The sequence below is a fragment of the Equus quagga genome, chromosome 15 (assembly GCF_021613505.1).
Source record: "Equus quagga isolate Etosha38 chromosome 15, UCLA_HA_Equagga_1.0, whole genome shotgun sequence".
In the NCBI taxonomy this organism is placed as follows: domain Eukaryota; kingdom Metazoa; phylum Chordata; class Mammalia; order Perissodactyla; family Equidae; genus Equus; species Equus quagga.
Genome location: NC_060281.1, coordinates 34,931,346 through 34,954,218, shown reverse-complemented (window position 1 = coordinate 34,954,218; position 22,873 = coordinate 34,931,346). Strand labels below are relative to the sequence as shown.

The 22,873-nt window shown below is 48.7% G+C and overlaps 1 protein-coding gene across 1 annotated transcript in view; it reads right to left on the bottom strand.

The window, feature by feature from the left end:
• Positions 1–17,669, bottom strand: part of GABBR1 (gamma-aminobutyric acid type B receptor subunit 1) — a 28,358-nt gene extending 10,689 nt beyond the window's left edge. Inside the window, exons 1-11 of the mRNA XM_046640104.1 lie at positions 17,359–17,669; positions 16,835–16,919; positions 15,925–16,128; positions 14,978–15,163; positions 13,611–13,631; positions 11,980–12,140; positions 8,428–8,562; positions 7,851–8,021; positions 6,635–6,736; positions 6,141–6,206; positions 5,499–5,690 (exon numbers count right to left, since the gene is read on the bottom strand). Of these exons, the coding sequence (XP_046496060.1) occupies positions 5,499–5,690; positions 6,141–6,206; positions 6,635–6,736; positions 7,851–8,021; positions 8,428–8,562; positions 11,980–12,140; positions 13,611–13,631; positions 14,978–15,163; positions 15,925–16,128; positions 16,835–16,919 (1,323 nt within the window). The 5' untranslated portion in view covers positions 17,359–17,669. The remainder of the gene's footprint in view (positions 1–5,498; positions 5,691–6,140; positions 6,207–6,634; positions 6,737–7,850; positions 8,022–8,427; positions 8,563–11,979; positions 12,141–13,610; positions 13,632–14,977; positions 15,164–15,924; positions 16,129–16,834; positions 16,920–17,358) is intronic.
• Between the last annotated feature and the right edge of the window lie 5,204 nt (positions 17,670–22,873).

Below are 22,873 nucleotides of genomic sequence, written 5' to 3'. Positions count from 1 at the left end.
GGAAAGGATTGGAGTAGAGGAAAAGGGGGGACAGGCATCTGATTCTGACTCCGACACTGCAACTTGAATGGATGGTTTGTGTTCATGTTGTCAGATTGAACATATGTACATTCAAAATCTGTAACTATACCCATATGTCTGTCTTAGATCAGAAGCTACCAGACTAGAACAGGGATTAACTGGGTCCCATGGCCTTAGTGTGTACAGCTGCTAGCTCAGAACTACAAACAGAGAACTTTAATGAATAAACACTGCATAATGAATGGCAAAGGACAGAAAACAGAGAGAGAGAAAAGTAAGAGACATGGATATTCCAATGAAGAGCTGCAATGTTGATGTTCTCTCTTCCTTCAGACTTTCTTAACAGAATTCACCCAGGACCTAACAGCTCCTCCAATTCTGAAAGATCCCAGAAAAGGTGACACCACAGCCTTCCTCACTCTGCTTGTCAATCAGGAAGAATTTTTTTTTGAGGAAGACTAGCTCTGAGCTAACTGCTGCCAATCCTCCTTTTTGCTGAGGAAGATTGGCCCTGAGCTAACACCCATGCCTATCTTCCTCTACTTTCTATGTGCAACGCCTACCACAGCATGGTGTGCCAAGCCCGCACCCGGGATCCGAACTGGTGAACCCCAGGCCGCAGAAGTGGAATGTGCGCACTTAACCGCTGCGCCACCAGGCCGGCCCCAGGAAGATTTTTCTTTAGTGTGCTAACTTCTTGCCATCCTCCTCTGCTTTCAGTTCACTCTTAGAGGGGTTTCAGAAGACTGAGGATAGCAGAAATAGCTTTCACATTTTTTTTAAGATTTTATTTTTTTTTCCTTTTTCTCCCCAAAGCCCCCAGTACACAGTTGTATATTCTTAGTTGTGGGTCCTTCTAGTTGTGGCATGTGGGACGCCGCCTCAGCGTGGCTGGATGAGCAGTGCCATGTCCGCGCCCAGGATTCGAACCGATGAAACACTGGGCCGCCTGCAGTGGAGCACACGAACTTAACCACTCGGCCACGGGGCTGCCCTCACCTTTCACATTTTTGAAGTCCATTATTCAATTTCTACCCAAAGCCCTCCCAAACCTCAATTTTCTTTTTCCAAGAAAGCTGAGAAAATGATAGTTTCTTTGACTCAGCCATGAAACAGGTCGAGAGACCTGAATTTCTACAGCTGGCAGTAACTTTGTTTGGCTAATTGCTTCAGTTTTGGGAAATGTTTTCCACATTATGGAGAAAATTACATCTGCCCTTCCTTCCCTCCCAGAAACCATACAAAGGAAGGCTCAGTGGCCATCTCCTGGCAAGGCACAAATAATAGACAGGGGCACTATATAACTCTGTTTAGATTTGCAATGTATTAACATATACACACTCTAACAAAGGAATGAATAGGTGAATGAAGAAGAAAGAATCTTTGTTCCCCATGCCCTGCCCACTTTTCTTTATACTTAACTTTCTGGAGGTGGGGGGAGTGGGGAGTGGAAACGATGTATGCAGTGTGGTGCAGGGGAAACAGCCTGAGCTTTAAAGACAGACAGGCCTCTGCTCTACTACGCTTGAGATCAGAACCAAGTTCCATTCTGCTCTTAATCTTCAGTATCCAGCACTGCACCCATCCCATGATGGACAAAGAATAAACATCCATTGGATTAGAGCAGTGAAAATGCTTTGTATGATAGTATAATGGTGGATACATGTCATTATACATTTGTCCAAAACTATAGAATGTACACCACCAACAGTGAGCCCTCATGTAAACTATGGACTTTGGGTGATAATGATGTGTCAATGTAGGTTTATCAGTTTGTAACTGCTCTGGTGGGGGATGTTGATAACGGGAGAGGTTATGCATGTGTGAGGGCAGGGGGCATATGGGAAATCTCCGTATCTTCCTCTCAATTTTGTTGTGAACCTAAAACTGCTCTAAAAAGAAAAGTATTTTTAAAAAATGTCCATTGAATGAATAAACAGATGGATGGATGGATGGATTCCAATTCTAACTAATCCATCTCAACTTCTTGTAATCTCAAACAAGTTATTAAACCTCACTAATTTGTTACTCAGCTTTAAAATGGGAATAATACTAACTTCCTTGAAGAGTTATTATAAGGATGAATAATAGCATGTATAAAATGCTGGTTTTAAAGTAAGCTACATTTTCTCTTTGGGAATTTCTCTGTCTCTCAACCTCATCTTTGTTACTGATACTCGGCTCTATAATATTTCAAGTCCTATATCTCCAACTGTCTCTAAGTTATTTGTAACTATATGATCAGTGATCTCAAATTCAAAATATCTAAGACTAAGCTCGGTCTTTCCTCCTCCCCAACACTCCCCAATACATGAGACTGAAACTGGAATCACCTTAGACTCTTTCAAATCACCAAGTCCTCTTAACTCTTTTGTTGAAATGTTTCATTAATATTATCCCTCACTACACAGAATAATGTTAATAATAATAATAATAATACCCAACATTTATATTGTCCTTACTATCTACTGGGCTCTTTCATAAGATACATATATCAATTTATTTAATCTTCAGATAACCCAATGAGGTAGATCCTATTTTTATACCCATTTTAGAGATAAGAAAACTGAGGCACAGAAAGGCTTAACTTTCCTGAAGTTATACTGCTAGTGCACGGCAGAGCTGGGATTCAAACCCAGGCAGCCTGGCCTCAAGTCCATACTCTTCCTAACAATCCTACACTGCCTCTGTAAGCACAAATGCCCCTCTCCAAGAGCACCTGCTCGACAGACAGCTAGGCTGACATTTTCTGAACAGTCCTTCAGCCTCCAAGTCTACCCAATCTTCAGTTCAAAGTAAATACTGCATCATAAAATCACCCAAATGGGGAGGGAATCATCTGCTCTGCATGATGCCGCCTCCTGCCCAGAGCCTCATCCTCTCTGCTGGCTCCAGGTCACTACCACTAACACGCTTGGCCACTGGGAGCACCACTGCCCCTCCATGACTAAAGTTACAAAACACATCTTTCCCCCTTGACTCAGCAAAGATATGGTTATAAATTTTCTAATGGAAATGTTACTAGGCAACTTAAGGAAAACTGAACAACAACAAAAATTCTACAACCCACAGAAATCAGTGACATAACCTAGTACAAATTCATGATCCTAATTTTTTAATAGCGTTATATGGCTGTCTCTATATGTGAGAATGGATGCTCAACAGTGACCTAAAATGTGCATCCTCAGGTAGCTTTTTATTTTGTATTGTACCCAGGGCTGATGGGGCCTCTATCCCGACCGGAATTTACTCACAATCTTTTCCCCAGGTATGCCATCTCCATCTTCCCCTCTAGCCCAGAGCTGTAATGTTTCTCCAAAACCACGATAGCCCCCTCTCCTATAATTGGCTCCTAAAGACTCTCTAAACCAGAGTTTCTCAATCTCTGTGCTACTGACATTGTGAGCAGGATAATTCTTTGTTGGGGGGAACTGTCCTGTGTACTGTAGGATGTTTAGAAGCATCCCTGGCCTACCCACTATATACCAGAAACAAGAATGAAAATTGTCCCTAGACATTGCAACCTCTGGTTGAAAACCACTTGCTGTAAAAGGAGGTCCACAGACCAGCAGCATCAACATTCCCAGGAAACTTGTTAGAAATGTAAATTCCCAGCCCCCTCCCACCCCCAGACCTACTAAATCAGAACTTCCAAGAGAAGAGCCCAGAAATCTGTGCACTAACTAACCTTCCAGGTGGTTCTGAAGGAAGGTAAAGTCTGAGAACCACTGATCTAAACTCAAGGCCTTCCTTACAGAGTGAAGGCCACTCTGTTTCTTTTCTAAATCTCCATGGCTCTGGGCCCTAGGCCCAACCCTTGCTTCTGATCCGCTTCTCTTGGTCCTGGTTGAGTCTGCTATAATCCCTTCCCTAGTCAGTTGTAGAGACTGCTTCTACCCTCTGGAAAATCTTGGCTTCTCCACCAGGCATTTTAAGGCTACCAAATGGGCCTAGTGACACCTCTAAGCCTGGAAGGCGTGCACCATCTTTCTCTAGAGACCAAGAGCCAGAAAGAGACTCTCCAACTCATCCTGCTCCAGAGCCCAGACATCCGTCTATACCCCAGCCAAATCCCCGCTTCCTGGCAGGGGCTCCTCCAGCTCCCTGCTGTGGAGCAGAAGCCACGATTGGCAGCTCCTGGGCTCAGGGCCTCACAAGCCTTTCTGGCTTCAGTTACCAGCTCTGCTACTTCCCCAGGTTCTCAAGGACGACTCACCTCTCAGGTGCTCTACAGGGAAGTGACATTGCAGAATTTTTCCATCATATTTTTCAACCAAGATACCTTAAACACAGAATCTCTTAGAATGTCCCAGGACAGTGTCCATGACCAGAATCCACATGGCAACGGACTCTTCCATAACAATCCACTGCCAGAATAAATGTCCTGAATCTTCTTTCTCCCTTGCTCAAAAATTTCCATCAGCTAAACAGTGTCAGCCAATTAAAGTACAAACTTTTTAGCCAGATTTTATGATTTTCCATGGTAGGTGATGGAACAGAGTGGTTTGAAGTTAGATTAAACTCGGATTCAGATCCAGTGTGACCACTCAGTAGCTGCACGACCTGGAACAAGTCACTTAACCTCTCTGAGTCTCAATTTCCTGGTCTATAAAATGAAAATGATAAATGTACATCAGAGTATTGCCATGAGGATCACTGAAATCATGTATCTAAGCTCCCAGTTTACTGCAAAAAACAATTTTTTACTACAACTTTTATTTTAATAAGATATTTGGGGGCTTTACCTTCAAAGCAAGTATTCCAGACCTGGGGCTACCCTTGGTGTGATAAGCAGACATATAGGTTGCCCAAGATTCTTGCACTCGTTAAGATGTAGTGCTGAGCAAGAAGCAGCCTCTCCCCACCACGCCCTGCTCACTTGTGCGCCTCACCTGCAGGGCTGCCCCAGGCTTCCCAAATCAGAGAATGTGTCTTCTAGCTCCAGGTCTGTCACTAACCAGCTATCTGGGGCCAACTGATTTCAAAAGTCCCTTTTACATCTAAAATTCTAAAAGAGAATCATAAAAAAGCCTCAGGAGCCAAGCTAATCGTGTATCAATCAGGAGTGAATATTAAACAACTCTAAAGTGTTCTGAAGTCACCAAGAAAATAAAATGCATTTCTGCCCAGGAACAGCGCTCTCGGAAAGGTATGCTTGCATATACAGCACCTATATTATCATTAACGCCTCGCTCTTATTTGACTTCTTGCCAACTGCTCCTCGTTTCCATGGTAACAGCCCTTCTACTCATCAGGGGCCTACTAAACATACCACTCTCATTTCTTTCTTCTTCCTGGCCAAGGAAGTCACAGCAGAGGTGGACTCCACAGGAAACACGATGCAAACAAGTTCAGGGTGGGCAGAGGCCCCCGCCCTCCTGCACCTCCAAACTCTACGCTTGCTCCCCTCCCCTGAGAGGCTGCCTCAGTCCCCTCCAACTGCCCAGATGCCAGCCTCTAAGTCCTCACACTCTCACCATGTTGGAAATGCTGCGGGTGTTGGCAGGGTTCAGCATGACAATCTCAGTGGTGATGTGGCCCTCCACCGCCTCAGTCATCTCGTCCACTGTGCAGTTGATGGACGGGTCATAGATCTTGAACCAATTGTCGGCATACCACCCAATGAGGAACCAGACATACTTCTTCCCGAAGAGCCGCTCCTTGTACACCTAAAAGCAGAGGAGGAGGAGGGATGGGTCTTTGTTTTGTCTTTTGTCTTATCTTACTTGACACTATCCAGTCTCTTGGGAATCAGAGAGCAGAGAATTAAAAAGAGAATTCTTTAAGTCTTGGGAGTAGTAGGAAAGGCTCAACTACTCCTCATTCAAATTTCCTCCCCAGGTCTGTCTCTGAGTGGCCTTTTCCAGCCAGTTAGAAAAGATGGGCTTCATGAGCCCCTCCAGAAACACAAAATGATAGGAAAATGAGATCTAGAGAAAGTGTCATGTGCGTGAGAAGCCAAGAGACGGAGTCAGAGCCAACAGACAGGGACATGGTATTAATTATCACCTCGGATCGTTTGCTATCAATTTGAGCAGAGGTACAGAGATGAGATCCCATGAGACACCCAAGGCAAAGAGCCCACCCAGTCCCCCTCCCTCTACAGATTCCAACTCCACCTCACAGAAAACTTTCCGGGCTTCAGTCTCATAGAAAAGTCCCACGATGATTCGGGCATCCTGGCGCTACAGAATAGAGAGAAACAGAGCTCCTGAGGGAGGCATGGAAACACTGAAGGGGCTAAGCCAGCGCTTTCAAAGCTTTGATTTCCTGTCCCAAAGAGCTTAGTGCAGGCTTCTGTTCAACGGGTAATGGATAAATGTCAACTGGAAGATGGAGCTAACCTTCCCCAGGAGATGCCACTGCTTCACAGAATCAAAATTATATGACGTGATAGGGGTGTTAGCTAATGCTATAGTGGTAATCATATTGCAATATATAAATGTATCAAATTAACGCATTGTACAGCTTAAACTTACACAATGTTAAACGTCAATTATACCTCAATACCAAAAAAAACAACCTGCCCCCGCCTGACTCTCTTCTCCAACCCACCGCTGTTCCCCTACCCGGTCCTTCTGCAGGCTGAGCCCACCACTCCAGGCCATCCCACCTTAAGGTTTTTGACAGGCACTGCTGGATCTGAGAAGAAACTCTGGCGGAAAGTAATTTCAATTCCAGCCTCCTTCACTCGTTCCTCTAGGTCATCCAGAGTCTTGGTTGGCAATGAGAAACAAATAGAAAAAACATGGAGTGTACAAGGGGGTAAACAGTGGAGATGTTACCTGGGGACTGCATACTCAGAGCAAGGGAACAGTAGTTCTGAACCTCCCTTCAACAGCTTCTGTCCCAGGGGAGGGGAGAGTCCAAAGGAAAGCATCTGGAGTATTAGGATGTAGCTTCCAACTGGGAAGGTGCATGGTGAGCCCCTCCCAAGGATCTGTGTCTGGGAAAGTCACCCCATTCAACCTGCTCCTACCAGACAGCAAAAATGGAGGAAAAGGAAACAGGAAACAGGAAAAGAACAGGAAAGGTCTGGCATAGACAGGATGATGTCAACCTCAAGAAACAAGGGGGCAAATAGAGGAAAGGATCAGAGAAGAATGTCCTGAGTCACTGAGAGAAAGTAAGGGGAGGATTAAAGGGCCACTGAACATAAGAGTGGATAGAGGATCCAAAGAATAGAACAAAAGCGAGGAGGCAGACCGTCTTCTTCAGGTACGGAGCCTGTATTTCCTCTCCACCTCCACAAATCGCCTCTTCTACCTCTCCTTGTTTGTCCACATCTCTCTCTCAGAGTCAACTACCAGACCCATGTACCTATACTTGTCTGTCTGCCTCGGTCTCTTCTCTCTCTTTCTCTATTTCCATCTCCATCTCTTTCTCTCCCTCTCTCTTTCCCTGTCTCCTTCCCCTCTGTCCCTGTGTCCATTTCTACAGCTCCATTCCCTCTGTTCCTGTTCACATCCATCACCACTTGCCTTGAGCGCCTCTGAGATCTGCTACTTTCCTGGGTTCCTATCCCATATGCTCTCTTACCTTGTCTCAACTTTGGCGTGAACCTGCTTTAATAGAACTGGGTTATTTTGGGTCTGTCTGACAAACAGAGTATTAAAGGGGGAGAAAAAGTCCTAAAACCAAAAAGTTGGACAGGATCCTAAAAACTCAACAGTTCATTCCTCTGGCTACAGAAAGAACATGCACTTAACCCACTCGGAATGCGTTCTCTTTTGATAAAGAAACAAGATCTTCCGCCCAAATGAACCCCGACTCACATCTCTCCGCATTGGAGTTTGAGTGAATGCCCCCTTCACCCCACCCCTCCTCACCGAAGTGAAGACCTCAGTGGTCTGCTGGATGGTGGCGATCTTCTTCCAGCCCCACTTTTCAAAGAGTTTCACACGAGTAGGATTGTGGAGTGTGGCTGATGGATGAGTTCGAAAGAATGTAGGAAAACGCTGCCGGTTTGACAGGGCCGGTGAGCTCGAGCCATAGGAAAGCTAAAAGGGACAGGGGTAGTGCAAAGGGTATGTTCATCCTGGACTCACTAAGAGCTGTAAGAGTTCCTTCAACCCGTCTCCCACCATGGGCTTCTCTCCCTAACTCTCTCCAAACCTCCCTATTTCTGCCTGAGGCAAGTGATTCTCAAAGGCCCACACACCCCCTCACAATCAGAATGCTCTTCCACCGATCTAAATTCCATTCCTTCAAAGAAGAACGAGGTCAGCTGCAGCACTGTCAGGCCACTGTTGCTAGGAGGCCGACTAGCTCAGGTCTGCAAAGAACTCTGAAGCTTGGAAGCAGGTCCTCCGCAGTCCTCTTAAATACAAACCCTCAATACACACCCTCTTTAGTACAGCCCAAAAGGGAACGGCTCCACCTTCTGACCCTCACAGCCCTGCTTACCACAATGAGGTTCCACATCCTGGCAGCCTCAGCCACAAGCGTGGAGACGGAGCTGCAGCCAGGCATGAGGATGATCTTGATAGGGTCATTGTAGAGCAGCTCGTACAGGTACTTGGTGGCTTGGCCTGGGTCACACTGAATGAGGAGGAGGTGATGAGGGCAGGCTCTCCTGGGGCTCATCCCCTCCCTGCAATGCCTACTCTTTTATTTTTTCCAACAGCCTAGTTACTTCCCCAATTACCCATCCCTCTGCTGAAACCCTTTTATCATTATTACCATTGTCTTCTTCTTGAAATTTCTCCCTGTCGAGTCTCTTGTTTTCCTTCATTCGTTAGACACCCTTTTCTGTCTTCCACGTGGCGTCTTACCCGCACTGTCTCCTGCACACCCCTCTGGCAGTATTAATGCATATACCACCTTCCCTCCTTTCAGCTCATCCTCAGACATCCCCCACCCACCTTCTCTCTATCACCCCTGTCACTAACCCCATGTTTCTATGCTCCAAACATCTGCCAGAAGAGTCTGCAGGAATATGAATAAACTCCCCCCAAGTCCCCAGACAGCCTCCTCAAAGCCATATTATGAAAATTCCTCCCTCACCTCTGGCAAATTCCCTCTCCCCACCTTCCATTTTTTGCTCCCTCTTTTCTTTTCAGGGCTAGTGATAAACAAACAAGAGAGAACAGGAACAAGACCACCAGGGGGTCCCAGCCCAGCAGATTCATCCCCACCTGCTGGGCCCTGACATTTGATGGGTCCATTAGAAAAAGAGACACTCGGTAAAAGCAGGGAAGAAACAAGGATGAGGGAAGAACTAGGGAAAATAAATAGAATGGGACTCTCAAGAAACCAGATGCTTTTTGGGGTGCCTGAAAGAGAGGCATGGAGATGGGGAAAGTAAACAATGCAGAAAGCTAGAGAGGAAAGGAATGATGGGAGGAGGGGGAAGAAGAGCCAGCCTCGGGTCTCCCACTGCCTGGTCCCCTCCTGCTGAAATATGACATTTCAGAAGCTGCTGGAGCCCTAAAGGAAGTGGAGAAGAAATGGAAGCCAGCGGGGAGCCAGAGCAGAGGAGACACAGCCAGGAGGCATAGGGGACTGGGGAGGGTGAAAGGGGGGGGCAAGTAGCAAGGAAATAATGAAAGTGCCTTGGAGTCTGCTTGCTTCCCACTGAGGCCTGACATTTGGGACACTGTGGGAAGATGGAGAAGGGGGAGCAGGGGAGGCTGGTGGAATCTAAAGGACCAACACTCATCTGGAACTCTCTGCTGCCCACCTACCCCACCCCCTGCTAAGGCAGTTGAACACTCAAGCTTATTCATCCCCTTTTTACCATTCTCAGGTCCCACCTTCCCGCACTCTCCCAGCATCTATTACTCCAGATCCTGGTACCCCTACCCCACCTTCTCCTAAGGCCCCTCAGGGCCCCTTCCTTTCTTGTCTGAAGAAAAGATTGATAGGAACAATGAGGACATATGAAAACATGTAAGATAGATAATACAGGGCAATGTATGCCACCCTACTGTCTCTTCTTTGGTTTTCTCTTCCTTCCCTAGCTTTTCTAACATCCCTTTCCTCCTTCCACACCCTATTCATCACTGCAGATTCCCTCTACCATGTGATTCTCACCCCCTCCCCAATAGACTTCCTGTGTTCTCCTCCCTCTCTTCTGCTCTTGCAAGGATCCGGATTTGCAGGCAGGAAACGACATATTCCAGTTGACACATTCCAGTTTGTCTGCCTTTCCATCTCCCCCTTGCCGCCTCTGCTATTTTTCTCCTCCATCTCCCTTCTCTCAGGTTCCCCATCTGCTCCCCAACACCTCCAGGGAATCACCTGTCATGGTGGATGAGTTTGAGCTCATACACAGGGCTCCCCTAGCTCCCTGTGATCCCTTATCCTAAAGCCTGCACCCATCTCTCCCTGCCTCTCTCCCATACTCCCATCCCCCATAGCCAATTCTCTCTCTTGCTCTCCTAAGTTTGACCCCTCCATCAGATCTCACCCTCTATTTCTCTTCCTGCCTCTCCTACTCTTATACCCAAATCTTTTCCTGTGCCCTGCTGCTCTTCCTAAAGGCATCCTGGAGTTAGCTAACATAGGCATTCACCAGGGCAGGATTTTTACTGGTAAAAATGCAGATCCTTGGGACTCACCCCAAGCAAGGAGTTAGAATATATATTTTTAGCAAACTCCTCTGGTGATTCTTACTACACTGAAGTTTGAGAATCACTGTGATGGTGTCAGAAGGGATCTGAAGTTCCCTCTCTAAGCTCCTAACAGTCCCGTGCTCTCTTCTCCCCAAGCATCCTACCTTCAACCCCACTTCTGCCCCCTCCTCTCTTCACATAGCTATTTCCAGGTATAGATTTCTGTTCTAAAGAATGAATATAAATCCTCAGTCCATCGCAGGGATAAGATCACCAAATCCTCACCTCTGTACTCTCTTTCACTCTCCCTCAATCCCTTAAGTCTCTGGGGCCACATATCAGAGAAGATAAATTTGAGGTCCCAAATCTCCCTCCTTCCCTGTGTCACACCCTTCCCCATACTCCCCATACAAGTATACATGTAAGGACATGTAAGGATAGGGGTGGAAAAGGAATCTTATAAGACCATCCCCTACTACCCCAGACCCAAATTTTCTTACCTTCCCCCTCTCCTTGCCCACCTCCCTAACCCTACATCCTATTTCCCCTCTCACAGCTTAGAGGCCACAATGCTGTAGGGAAGATAACTCAGGGCACGGGTTCCACAGGATGCCCCAGGACCTCTCACTGCCCCCTCCCCTCCTCCTTGCCCCCCTCCCCCACTGCCATTCTTACCTGTTCTCTTTCTCCTCCCTGTATGCTGACTCCTCTCCAACCCCATGCTATTGTGGGGACTCCTTTGTGACCCCCTAATCCAATTCATTTTCCCAATGCCTCTGCCCATCTCCTGACCATTAGCCGTCACCAACCACAATATGCCATCTATTCCCACAGTCTAGGAACCCTCCACAGGGCTGGGATGGAGGGATGAGGAGTCAGGTAGAGCTCACAGTTACCTTGCTGTTTGTTGTGATAAATAAACTAGAGCACTCAAGTCCCTCAAAATTTTCCTCATTCTGTCCCTATTCCTTCCAGCTCCAACCTGCTGCCAAGATTTACCTCGTTACTATGGTAAATATAAACCTCTGATCCAGCTCCCCACCTCTGACATTCCCTCCATCCCCCAACCCACCCCAGGGTTAGTTTACTCCCCAGAGAATCAGGATCAGCTCAGTTCCTACCCTAAATCCATCAGTTTCCCCAAAGCCGGGCACCTCCATGGGCCTCGGAACAGAAGGGTCTGCCTTGCACCGTGATTAACCATCTTGAACCCCAGACCCTCATCTTGACCCTCCAGCCCCTGTGACTCCCCTCAAGCTCCCGCACGCCCAGCCCATCTCCTGCTAGTCACACATGGGAGGAATCTGCCTCGCAATCCCAGAAGCGACTCAGACAGGCGCGTGAAGCTGGCCCCCTGCCCCCCCAGACCCCACTTCCCACCCACTCCCATGTCCCGGGCTACCTTGCTGTCGTGGTGGATGAGCTTGAGCTCATAGTCCGGCAGGATGTCCCTGCGGCTATTCACGTCCTCCAGCGCCATCTCCACCGCGGGCTGGCAGGCCTGGCCCCCTGGCCAGCCCCCGCTCATGGGAAACAGCGCCCCGATGTACACTGCGCGCCGTTCTGAGGAGGGGTGTGGGGGGACCCGCGGGTGAGGCCGCGGGAGATGAGGGGAGTGGGAGGCCCACATCGGAGCCACCTCTGCCGCCATCACCACTAGGAACGGCAGTGGCCACCCTACCCGGGGAGAGGGGGCCCCCGGACCCATGGCGGGGGGCGGGGGTAGCTGCTTGGGGATGGGGAGGAGCTCAGGGGGGACACTTTTCCTGGGGAGGGCTGCTGAGGGGGTGTCGAGGAGGCGCCTCCATCCCTGGTTTTGTGGGGAGGAGGGGGCTAGGGCCTCAGGGAAGCAGGGAAGGTTGGCTTCCTACGGCCCTCACAGCTCTAGCTCCCGCCAGCGCCACCGCCACCGCGGACTCTCCTCGCGGACTGACTGACCGACCGAGGGGAGGAGGAGGAGGAGGAGGGAGATGTAGGGCTGGGAGGGGGCTCTGACGTCACGGGCGGCGCGCGGCAGCGGTGGGGGGCGGGCAGGAGTTGGGGAGGGAGGAAGGGGGCGGGGATGGAGGCGAGCGCCGCTGTGGGAACGACAGTCAGAGGGGAGGGGTGGGGAAGAGAGGGAGGACGCGACCCCTAGGGGGAAAGGAATGGGCAAGGAAGGGAGGGGTCCCACTTAAGCGGACACGAGGGAAGGAGAAAAGAGGGGAAGGGGCGTGCCGGGAGGGCGGGGTGGGCGGAGGGAGCCGCGGGAGGCTGAAGCACAGAGGGGCGGGGGACAGAGAAGGGAAGGATGAGAGTGGGACGCGAAGGAAAAGGGGCTGGCCCCTGAGTGTCTTAATGGGGGTGTGAATAGCTGGGGTGAAGGACTGAGGGTTGTGAGGGAAAGGGCGACAGCAACGGTTTTGGAGAGAGTGTTGGTGGGGAAAAGGACGGTTGGTGTAAAGGGGTGTGATGGGGATCGAGGAAGGGAACTTAAGGCTGGGTAGACAGAAGGCTGAGAAAGGGTGATGGGAGAAGGAACTGAGAGAAAAGAGAAGGGAAAGGGTACAGAGAAGGAAAGGATACGGGGAGTAGCGAAGGAGGGAGAGTGATCCAGGCGGGGGTGAGACAGGAGGGCCGGGCTGATGGAGGCGTCAGGTGAAATCCTAGGAAGGGGGCAGGTAGGAAAAGGTTCCAGAGAAGGTCGGAAGGAACCCCACAGGGGCAGACAAGGTGGTAGCTCAGGGTCTCCCAGCACCCTGCCGCCCCCTGCTGGGGCTCTGCCATTTGGAAGAAGCAGAGTCTGGGAGGAGGCGGAGCCCAGGGATGTGCTGCCAAGCAGGGAGATGGGAGGGACGGCAGCCTCGCAGAAAACCGGGACTGGAGGCAGGAAACAGGTAGGGAAAGAAGGGGCCGGCCGCATACTGGGGTGGGTGGGGGGAGGTGGGAGAAGGAGTGAGACCCCGTAGCCTACAGCAGAATCCCTGGGGGTGAAGGGTGAAGAGTGAGGGGTAAGGAGATCGCAGTGCACACGATAAGGGTTTATGATCTCACCTGAGTGTGGCGTTCGATTCACTGGCAGCAGGAAAGACGGGGATCAGAGAAGAGTTACCACTGGCGCCCAGCTTCCCTGGCCTGATCCCCAGCCCCCTCCCACACCTGTCCATGCCGAAGACCGGGGAGAGCAGAAGCCTGCGTTTCTGAGGGGAGGGTGCCTGGGGATAAGAGCAAGGTGGGGCTCTGGGTCAGGACATGCTGGTTTTCTTCTTTTATTTTTCATAGGACAACAGAATTTGAGACAGGAGTGCCAACAGCTAAGACATGGGCAGATCCTGGTTTTGTGGAGCCTAAATATTATAAAATTTGGGGGTCTCTCTTTAAGAGAAAAAAATTACAAATTACAAATACAATTAGTTTTAAGCTATTGCTGTTAAAATATCTTACTTTTGACATTTTTACAAAAACCTATGATCATGTGAACCCATTATTAGAGCCCTCTACATTATTAGAGTACAAGAGGCCTGTGTAAACGAATTTAAATCCACCCCAGGATGGGGCTCCCAATTTCCAGAATGCAATGGTACACTACAAGCAGAATAATTAAGTTAAGTGAGGAAAGCCAGGTCCAAGCATCTTGAAAGAGTCTACATGGGTAGAGGAAGCATGAGATATGCCTGCATCCCGGGAGAGAAGACAGCAAAGGGAGAATCTAGGTGCCCAGGAAAGGGAGAAGTTTGCAGAACTAGATGGCAAAAAAGGAGGTGGGCACAAGACCAATTCCCTTGAGGAATGATGGAGATTGTCTGGGAGGTATGGAAAAGGACTATCCTCTTCCCACCCCATCCCTGGGTTGTCCTTAATGCTTTGACAGTTCCACCGCCAATTTTAAGTCTTTTTATTTTCACCCTGGTAATTTTCCACCCCAGATATTCTTTCCAATCTTATTAATTTTTCCAAATATGACACATGATTTATTTCTGAGTCTTTACAATAATTCAGTTATATAATAAATGGAGAGGGATCAATTCTAGAAGAGGGTTATACATAGAAAGTTCTAAGTTTAGAGACAGGGATGGAGGGTAGGGGAAACTAGAGTATTTAAACCCTAAGAAGGGTGATGGTGGGCAAGATTCATAAAGAAAAAGAGAAAATGTGAGACCCAAGAATTGGGAGCAGGGAGGAGATATAAAAAGAAAAAGATAAAGGAAGGAAGCCCCCAACGTAGGTAAAGAGGAAACTGGAGACTGCAGGAGGAGGTTTGAGGCAGGCAGATGGAGGAAAGAGTTGGGCTCTCACCTCTGCCTCCCCAAAGTCCCCTACTATGTATAGCGCCCCATCCTTTCCCACCATCCATTCCCACCCCACTCCCATCCTCTCACAAGCGTCCTCATCAGCTGCATGCAGGCAGCTGTTCCCCTCACCCTGGCAGTGGGGCTTGGGGGTGCTCCACTGGCCCTGACTACAGATGCTCCGGGAGCTGCCCACCAGATGGAAGTCGGGGTCACACCGGAAATCCACCCGGGCTCCGTCCAGAGCTGGGAGGTCCCCACCCGTCAGGAAAACCTTCCCATTTTCCAGGGTCAAATAAGACTTGGAGCAGATTCGGACTGTGGAGAGACAGGAAAATAAAGAGAGAGGAGAGTTGAAGAAGGCTCCTTCCCCTTGGGGGTGCAGGGTGGGGGGGGCTCAGATTTGGGTCTGGGTCCACAAGCATCCTACTCTGCAGGAACTCAGGTGTAAAAGGATTCCTCCTAGCTTCCACTCCTCCCTTAACCCTGTAAGCATCCACACATTCCTAAAAGAAAAAAGGGAAAAGCATTTCCATTGTTGGAACCCAAGATGGAGCTATAAGCACATAAAATGGGATGTCTTCAAAGTCAGCTACAGTGGGCGGTTCTCTGGCTTTGAGATGTGTGGATGTATGTAACTTTAGATGCACAATCAGATTTGCCTTTCTTATTATAGTTGGCTTATATTAATGTTAAACTGGGTTTTGTTTCTTGGATATATGATCTCTGCATTGGAGAAAGAGGTATTTGAAAATGTGATGAAATCATCTTAGAAGGTTTTTGCATACTCTGCCACTAATAATCCTCAAAGAGAACAACTCACAAGATGAAAATCAAGTTATTTTATCAAATGGTCAATGGCCTAGTGAAGGGAGGATGAAATGAAATGTGCAGACTGCTAACTTTACTGCCCCCAACTGTGCACAGCAAAGTCCCTCTTACACAGTAGTCGTTCAATAAATGTATTTGTGAATTTAATTACACTGGATTTAAAGTGCTGACTTGCAAGTAATGATGCTAAGTTTGAGGCAGGAAGAGGAATGGTCTTGAAGAGGGTAAGGGCTTTGCAGGCTACTCACCACAGCGGCTGGGTGTGTCCATATCTGTCCAGGAGCCATTAGCCAGGCACTTGCGGACCTTGGGCCCCACCACTTCGCGCTCCCCCCGGCACACATACTCAATCTCATAGTCCACTGGCAGGAAGTTGATAGCCTTCACCTGATCCCGAGTCAGGCCCCTGTACCTGATGCCCCCTTCCCAGGGCGGGTGTATGATCTGGCAACCTGAGGGGTGAGTCCCGGAGGCATAAAGAGAGGAATGGTGGGAAAAAAGGAAAAGGCAGAGTCAGCAGTGGGCGACAGGGGAGCGTAGGGTGTGGTTAATGGGCAGGTGGAGGACAGAGGGGTTGGGATGGGATGCTAAAGGTTGGGTGTGGGGATGGGGACAGAACCCTGGGCTAAAAGATGGAAAGCAATGAGCCAGGGTTAAGGCTAACGAGAGAGCCTACAAATCGGAGGGAAGGGTGCTGGCTGGGGGTAACGGAGAAAAGTAATTAAGAAATCGGTGTAGGGGTATGATATGCAAGTGAGATTGGTAAGAAAGGCTAAAGGAGGATATTTGAGTTGAATGAGGATGAGAAGAGCGTGGGTTCTTATAAGGCCACCTGGGCAGCAACGTGAGACCAAGGAAAGAGCAGAACTGAGGTAGTAATGTGGGGCCAGGAAAGGGGTGGGGTGGAGGAAATAATGCAGGGCCACAGGAAGGTGGCCTAGTGTAGTAATGTGGGGCAGGGGAAAAGGGGTGCTAGGTAATAACGTGGGGTGACAGAAAGGAGGTCAGGAGTGGTAAAGTGGGTCCAAACAGACGGGGTTGCCAGGCCGGGATGCTTTGTCGGGCTGAGGGGTCAGTAATGAGGACCAGAAAAGAGCGGGTGCAAGGAAATGGGGAGTGGGGTGGAGGGGTGCCCGAGGTCGCCGGAGAAGGGTGCACCTTCTGAGGTGGCGTTGGGGGTCTGTGCCCCGCCCGCGCCGGGGGGGCGGAGGAAGAGCGGCGCCAGCAGCAGCAGCAGCAGCATCTGAGTGAGAGGCGGCCGTGAGGACCGGACCGATCCCCGCCGGCGCGGCCCGGACCGGGAGGCGGCCCGGCCTCGATCCCGTTACCTCCCAGGCTCCGACCCGACTCAGCCCGGGGACGAGGAGTACGCCCCGCGGAGGAGGCGGGGGCGGAGCCCGGCGCGGGGTGGGGGGAGAGGAGGAGAGAAAGCCTGTCCCCACCCTCCTCCTGCCTCCCTCGGCCCCCCCACCCTCCCGGGACTCCACCTCTCACCACCTCCTCTCCCCCGGCCCCCGCGGCTCGCCGGAGCCCGGCTTACCCACGCTCTCGGCTCAGCCGCCTCATCGCTCCCCTATTTCTTCCCCGCGGTTCCCCGTCTCCCCCAGTCCCCCGGCCCCCCGGCTCGGCCCTCCCCCGCGCGCCCCTCTCCAAGCCCCGTTCCCCCGGGCCCTGGCTCTTACCTCGGCGCGCCGGCCCAGCTCCCCGGCTCTCCCGGGCCTCAAGGCCCCAGGCCCGGCCGCTCCTCCCCGCTCCCCCTTCCTTTCTCCTCCACCTTTCCCCTCCTCCCGTCCCTCCTCCCCTCGAATCCGGGCTCCAGCCCAGCCGGGGTCTCTCCCTCCTCTCTCGCTTCCTCCAAACCCCACCCCCGTCTCTCCTTCCCTGGGGCGGCGGCGGCCGCGGGAGCGGGGAGCCGGGAGGGAAGGAGGCGGCGCCGGGGACCGGGGAAAGCTCCCGGGCGGAGGGAAGAAGGAGGGTGCAGGAGAAGACCGGGAGGGGGGAAGAGAGGGGGAGACCGGGGAGAGGGCACCTCCCACAACCCGAGCCCCAGGAGCCGCCCCGGATCCGGCCCCGCCCTGGACCGCCCACAGCGCCGGGGGGCGGGGGGCGGACGCGAGCTGGGCTGAGAGGTAGGCGAGAGGGAGACTGTGCACACGCACGCATGGGAGGGGACCCGCGGGCAAGACAACTGGAAGTGGGGTGGGGGCGAGGGAAGCCGAGCCAAAGGCAGAGGAGCTGGCGCTGAGACAGGAAATCTGGGATGCAGGTGAAGAAAGACGGTTGCACAAAGAGAAGGCATCCCTGAATCAGGGTGAGAGCAGAAAGGCAGAGGCCGAGGGCCAGGAGGAGAACGAGACCGACGGGGGTGAAAAGAGAAGCCAGGTCAGACAACGGAGGGGCGGGAGGAGAGGGGTGAAGGCCAGGAGCCACCTGAGCGCCACAAGAGTTGTGTGGGGAAGAGAGAGCTAGGAGACCAGAGCGGCTCCATGGGTCCTGCAGCATTGCTACTCGCCTGCACCGGGAAGGGGACGCAGAGGGAGGACTGGAAGCAAAGACCGGGAGTAGAGCATCAAGGAGAGAAACTGAAGTCGTAGAAGAAAAAGAAAAAAGAGCCTCCAAGTGGGCAGGAGCCAGCATGATCTTCTACTCCAAAAGGGCCTAGCAATCAATATTTCTTGACTCAGGGAGAACTGGAAGCTCTGGAGACAGAGTGGGGAAGTACAGGCCTTTTGACAGTTCCAGAGGCTCCTGGCTATTGCCTGGTGGTGTCTGTGTGTGTGTTATTCATAGGAGTGAGTTTGGGCTCGAGACAAGAGGGGGTCTCTTTTGGGGGGGGGGGGGGGGGCAGAGCCAGGGGAAAGCTCCTTTCTGGCTGGTCCTGGGAAAGAGATGGGAAAAAGCCAAGTACTGTGAGACTGATTAGAACTGAGGTTCTCAACCTTCAACCCTTTTTATATCAAGTATTTTATAATGACTCCTTTACTATACTGAATTAAAATTCATAGATGATATAATCTACCTACACACATAACTTTTAAGAAACCAACATGCTTCCCTGTCTGTAAGATAAAGGACAAATGAAAAAAGTAATTTGTAGTAAAATGACATGAACACTGCCTTAAAGTGTGAGTGTGGAGGCCTGACTGCACAAGAAGTCATAATGAAGTAAGCAGATGCTTGCATTTACCCATAGAATCACGGGGATGGAACTGCTACAAACGCAGGCTGATACAGGTGCCGAGCTGGTGACTCAACTACCTCCAGCATGTTGCCATCAATGAAGCGATTTAACAAAATGTTGAACAACTCTCTGTAACAAAGTCAATCTTCCCTAAATTTACACAGAACTATAATTGCATTCCTAGAAAGTTCATTGTATATTAAAAACGTTTTTTTAAAAAACGTATTAAATTCTAGGCTCAGATAATTAAATACAGGTTTTCACCTGCATGAATGTCCTAGGGGACATTTGAGAGTCTGGACGAGGGACAGTTCTTCACCGTGCTATGCTTTGAAGACTATCTTATACTCCTGCCCTACCCATAAATGCCAATATTGCCCCCTCCATCAGTATAATTACAAAAAGAAAGCCCACAAATTTTCAAAATGTTCCCTAGGGACTGGTTGAGAACCAGTGAGTGAGAAAGCAGGCAGAAAAGAAGGAGAAGAGAGGCAGGATTTCTAACCACTCAAAATGACAGCCACCCCTCCTGTGAATGCCCTGTCCTCTCAGCATGGCAGAACCAAAACATGAGGATGTCAGCTAAAACAAAGTTATTGACACCAGGAAAAACATCATATGAATGAGAAGTTTCCCCGACTGCTTTGGAAAGCCGAGTTTCCTGACTCTGTGCCTGGTCTGCACGCTGGTTCAGCTGTCTGGCCGGCAGACACCCTCCCTCTGTGTTCCTATGTGGTCCTGGCATGGCTGAGCACCCAGAGGACACCCTTGCCACATCCTGCAGGGCCTTTCTGTAGGGGAGTGTCTGAGTAGGCCCTCAATGGGGAGCCTACAAACAAGCTCTCAAGGTCCTCATCTAGTCTTTCATTCTGGCAACTTGTCTCTCTTCTTTCCTGGAGTCCTGCCTGAAATGAGGAAGATGGAAGGAGGGAATGGCCCCTGGAAAAGAGGAGTCTATGATTCTATGAAATCGAAAGTTATCTTGGTGATATTCATTGCCATGCTGCTGATGCTAAATCAGAAAACAAAACAACTGTAATGTCCAAACCTCAGAGTATTGATTTGGCAAATTGGAATGTCTACAAGCAAAGGAATAGTTATGGAAACATGTTTAAAAGAGGAATGACATTGATGAGAAAATATGAGAGTTTGAGGAAAAAAAGCAGGGTACAAAATTTATACAACTGTGGTATATATCTTTTAAAAAGCTGGAAGAAAATACATCAAAATGTTAGCAGCGAATGCCTCTGGGGCCATGAATTTTGGGGTAACTTTTCTTTCTCATATTTGTTCAATTTTTGTTCAAGTGGTTTATGAATGTTAACTTTATAATCATTTTTTTGTTTCTTTTTTTTTAAACCTTCCTGAGCAAGTTGAAACACTATAGCCAAAAGTCTGTTATTCATTTAGGCAGAGGCATTTGAGGATGTGGACAGAGACTCCAATTATAATCATTATACAAACTGCTGACTTTTTTCCACTAGTAGTTGCAACTTCCTCCCTTCACACCTTTTCATCCTCCAGTGTCACCTCCCAGATTCCTGACCTATATTCCTGAGGGCCTTTGTTGAGGTCCTGACCCCACCCTTTCCACAGCCAATCCACTTCCTTCTTTTCCTTCCACACCAACCACAAAACTCCTCTCCTCTAGAAAGGTCCTGGCTGTGATCCCACCCTTCCTCTCTCATTCGTGTGTTCTTTGTGCCATGGGCAACACCACCTCCTTTTACAGTTTTTGACTGTTTTTCATAGAGATGGAGGACTTCCTACTCAGAGTGCCTGAGAATGACCAATCTTGTTCATTTTATTTTCCATGCTTCCACTTCCTTTCCTTTCCTCTGCCTCATCTTCTACCCAACCCTGAGAACATATAGCCCAGAACTTAGCACCCCACAAGCCCTGAAAACAGTAACCAAAGTAGTTTAATCTCTTGACGACCTGCTAGAAGCTAGGTGCTTTCAAGGGGTATCTAATTTAATTCTCGCACAACCATGCAAACTAGATATGAATGTCCTTATTTTGGAGTTGTGTAAACTGTGATGTAACAGAAGCAAATCAAAGATCGCCCAGCTATAAAACTGACAGAGCCAATATTTGAACTCAAATCTATTAGTCCATTTCCAGATTCTGTCCACTGCATTCAGACTTAGTTTCAAGGCACATCTCTCACCCAAGTTCCACCCCAAGGCATTCTTTACCAAAGGTCAAACTGCACCTCGGTTCCATTTTCCCATCTGAAGTAATAGTGGTCAGTGTGTGAAGCGAAGATATTCATGTCCTCTTACGTTAGGTTGAAAGACTTGTCTTCAGGGTGAGTTTTCTGTCCTATACAGTTCTTGCTATTAAAAGAAAGTATGAGACAAATGTTTGAAATTCAAACATGAGTTATTCACCTACCAGACTTCACTCTCACTTTTTAATGAGGCCTTGAACCCTTTCCTCCATACTTTAATATCACTAAGACTCTCGTGTTTCACCCTGCCCCTCATTTTTCATTTATGTGTTCTCTCTCTTCCTTTCTTGATAGGAGTAGGCACCCAGAACTACTGGGCCAGAAAAAGGTAGGGAGATGAAGGAAAATCTTTCTTTAACAAATCCTTTCAATTGCTTCCCACACACAATTCTAGTTCGGTTGTACATTCTTGACATTTCCGGCCTTGGTTCTTTGCCAGGAAAAAGAAACAGGAAAATTACAAAGCTTTTTCGATTATGCTTTTACAGGCATATACAGGGAAACCCAGTCTGGAATTCACAAATCTTAACTGAAATTTAAAAACCACATTGTAAATACCTACTCCCCTGCCCACAAGACACTCTGAGGTGGGGAACACTGTCTCATAGGTACTTAGGGCCAATAACCAGATTACAAAGTTGCCACTGTGAATTGTCTCTATAAATGATTTCTCCATAAGTTATCACTTCTATAATAAATGAATACAATATAATCAAATGCTTGGTTAACCTAAGCAACAAAAAGGAAAATAGTAGGCTTATTTGTCCCTTCTTCTAAAGGACATATGAGGTCAGGTTAACAGATTTAGAAAAGGTCCAATTCTCACTAACACAAACTTAGTGAGCATTTCTACTCCTGGAACTGCGAGAGAATTGGATTTTTAAAGATTTCAAAATAAACAAGTATTATGTTTAATTAAATATGTATATAATTAAGTATATACCAAGTGTGAATATCTATACATAATTATTCATGCCAATCTGAAAAGCATATGCATCATGATACATGTATGCCATCGGTTGGTAGAGTTTTGTTTGTTCATTTTGCTCCAACAGATTTGTCTCTTCCGTTATGTCCAATTCAGGTACCTATAATGATTGCTCATTTATTCAAAGCACACTAGCACCCTAACCAAATAATACTTAGCGTAAAAAGACACATCACCCAGATTTTTCTATCAGAAACTACAGAACGCTGAAAACTCCACTATTTGATATGTATGTGCAGGTCTAAAGCCCATAATAAAATAAACACAATTACATTTCTGCAGTAAAATCTATGACTATTAATAGTATGTGGAGTAAATAAAGACTATAAATAGGTTCACGTCTGGTTTTGCCACAAAATGGATGTAAGTCAGGCCAGGTTTTGCCACCAAATGAGCCAGAAACAAAATTTTTGGTTTTCAGAGCATCATGGATTTTAGAACTACAGAAAAGGGTGTGTGGAACTGAGTTTATAAACATGAGAAAATATTTACAAATAGGTGTTTTAGGAGCCCAATGAACACATCTGAGGCAACAAACTAGAAACTCTATTCGTGGAAATACCATAAAAACACCAGCAAGCATCCTCATAAAGGCCCTATATGGAGACCTAACCAGGTCCACATCCATGGCCCTATTACAGTGGGTCCTGCCTGGCCCAGAGATCCACATGTCCCATTCAGACCCCAGCAGAAGGGAAAGCCTGGGACAGATGTGAAGCAGGTTCTGCTGTTAGCAATCTGGAGTAAACAAACACCTGCTGGTTTTAATTCTCCCTTCCCTATCCTTCCATACCA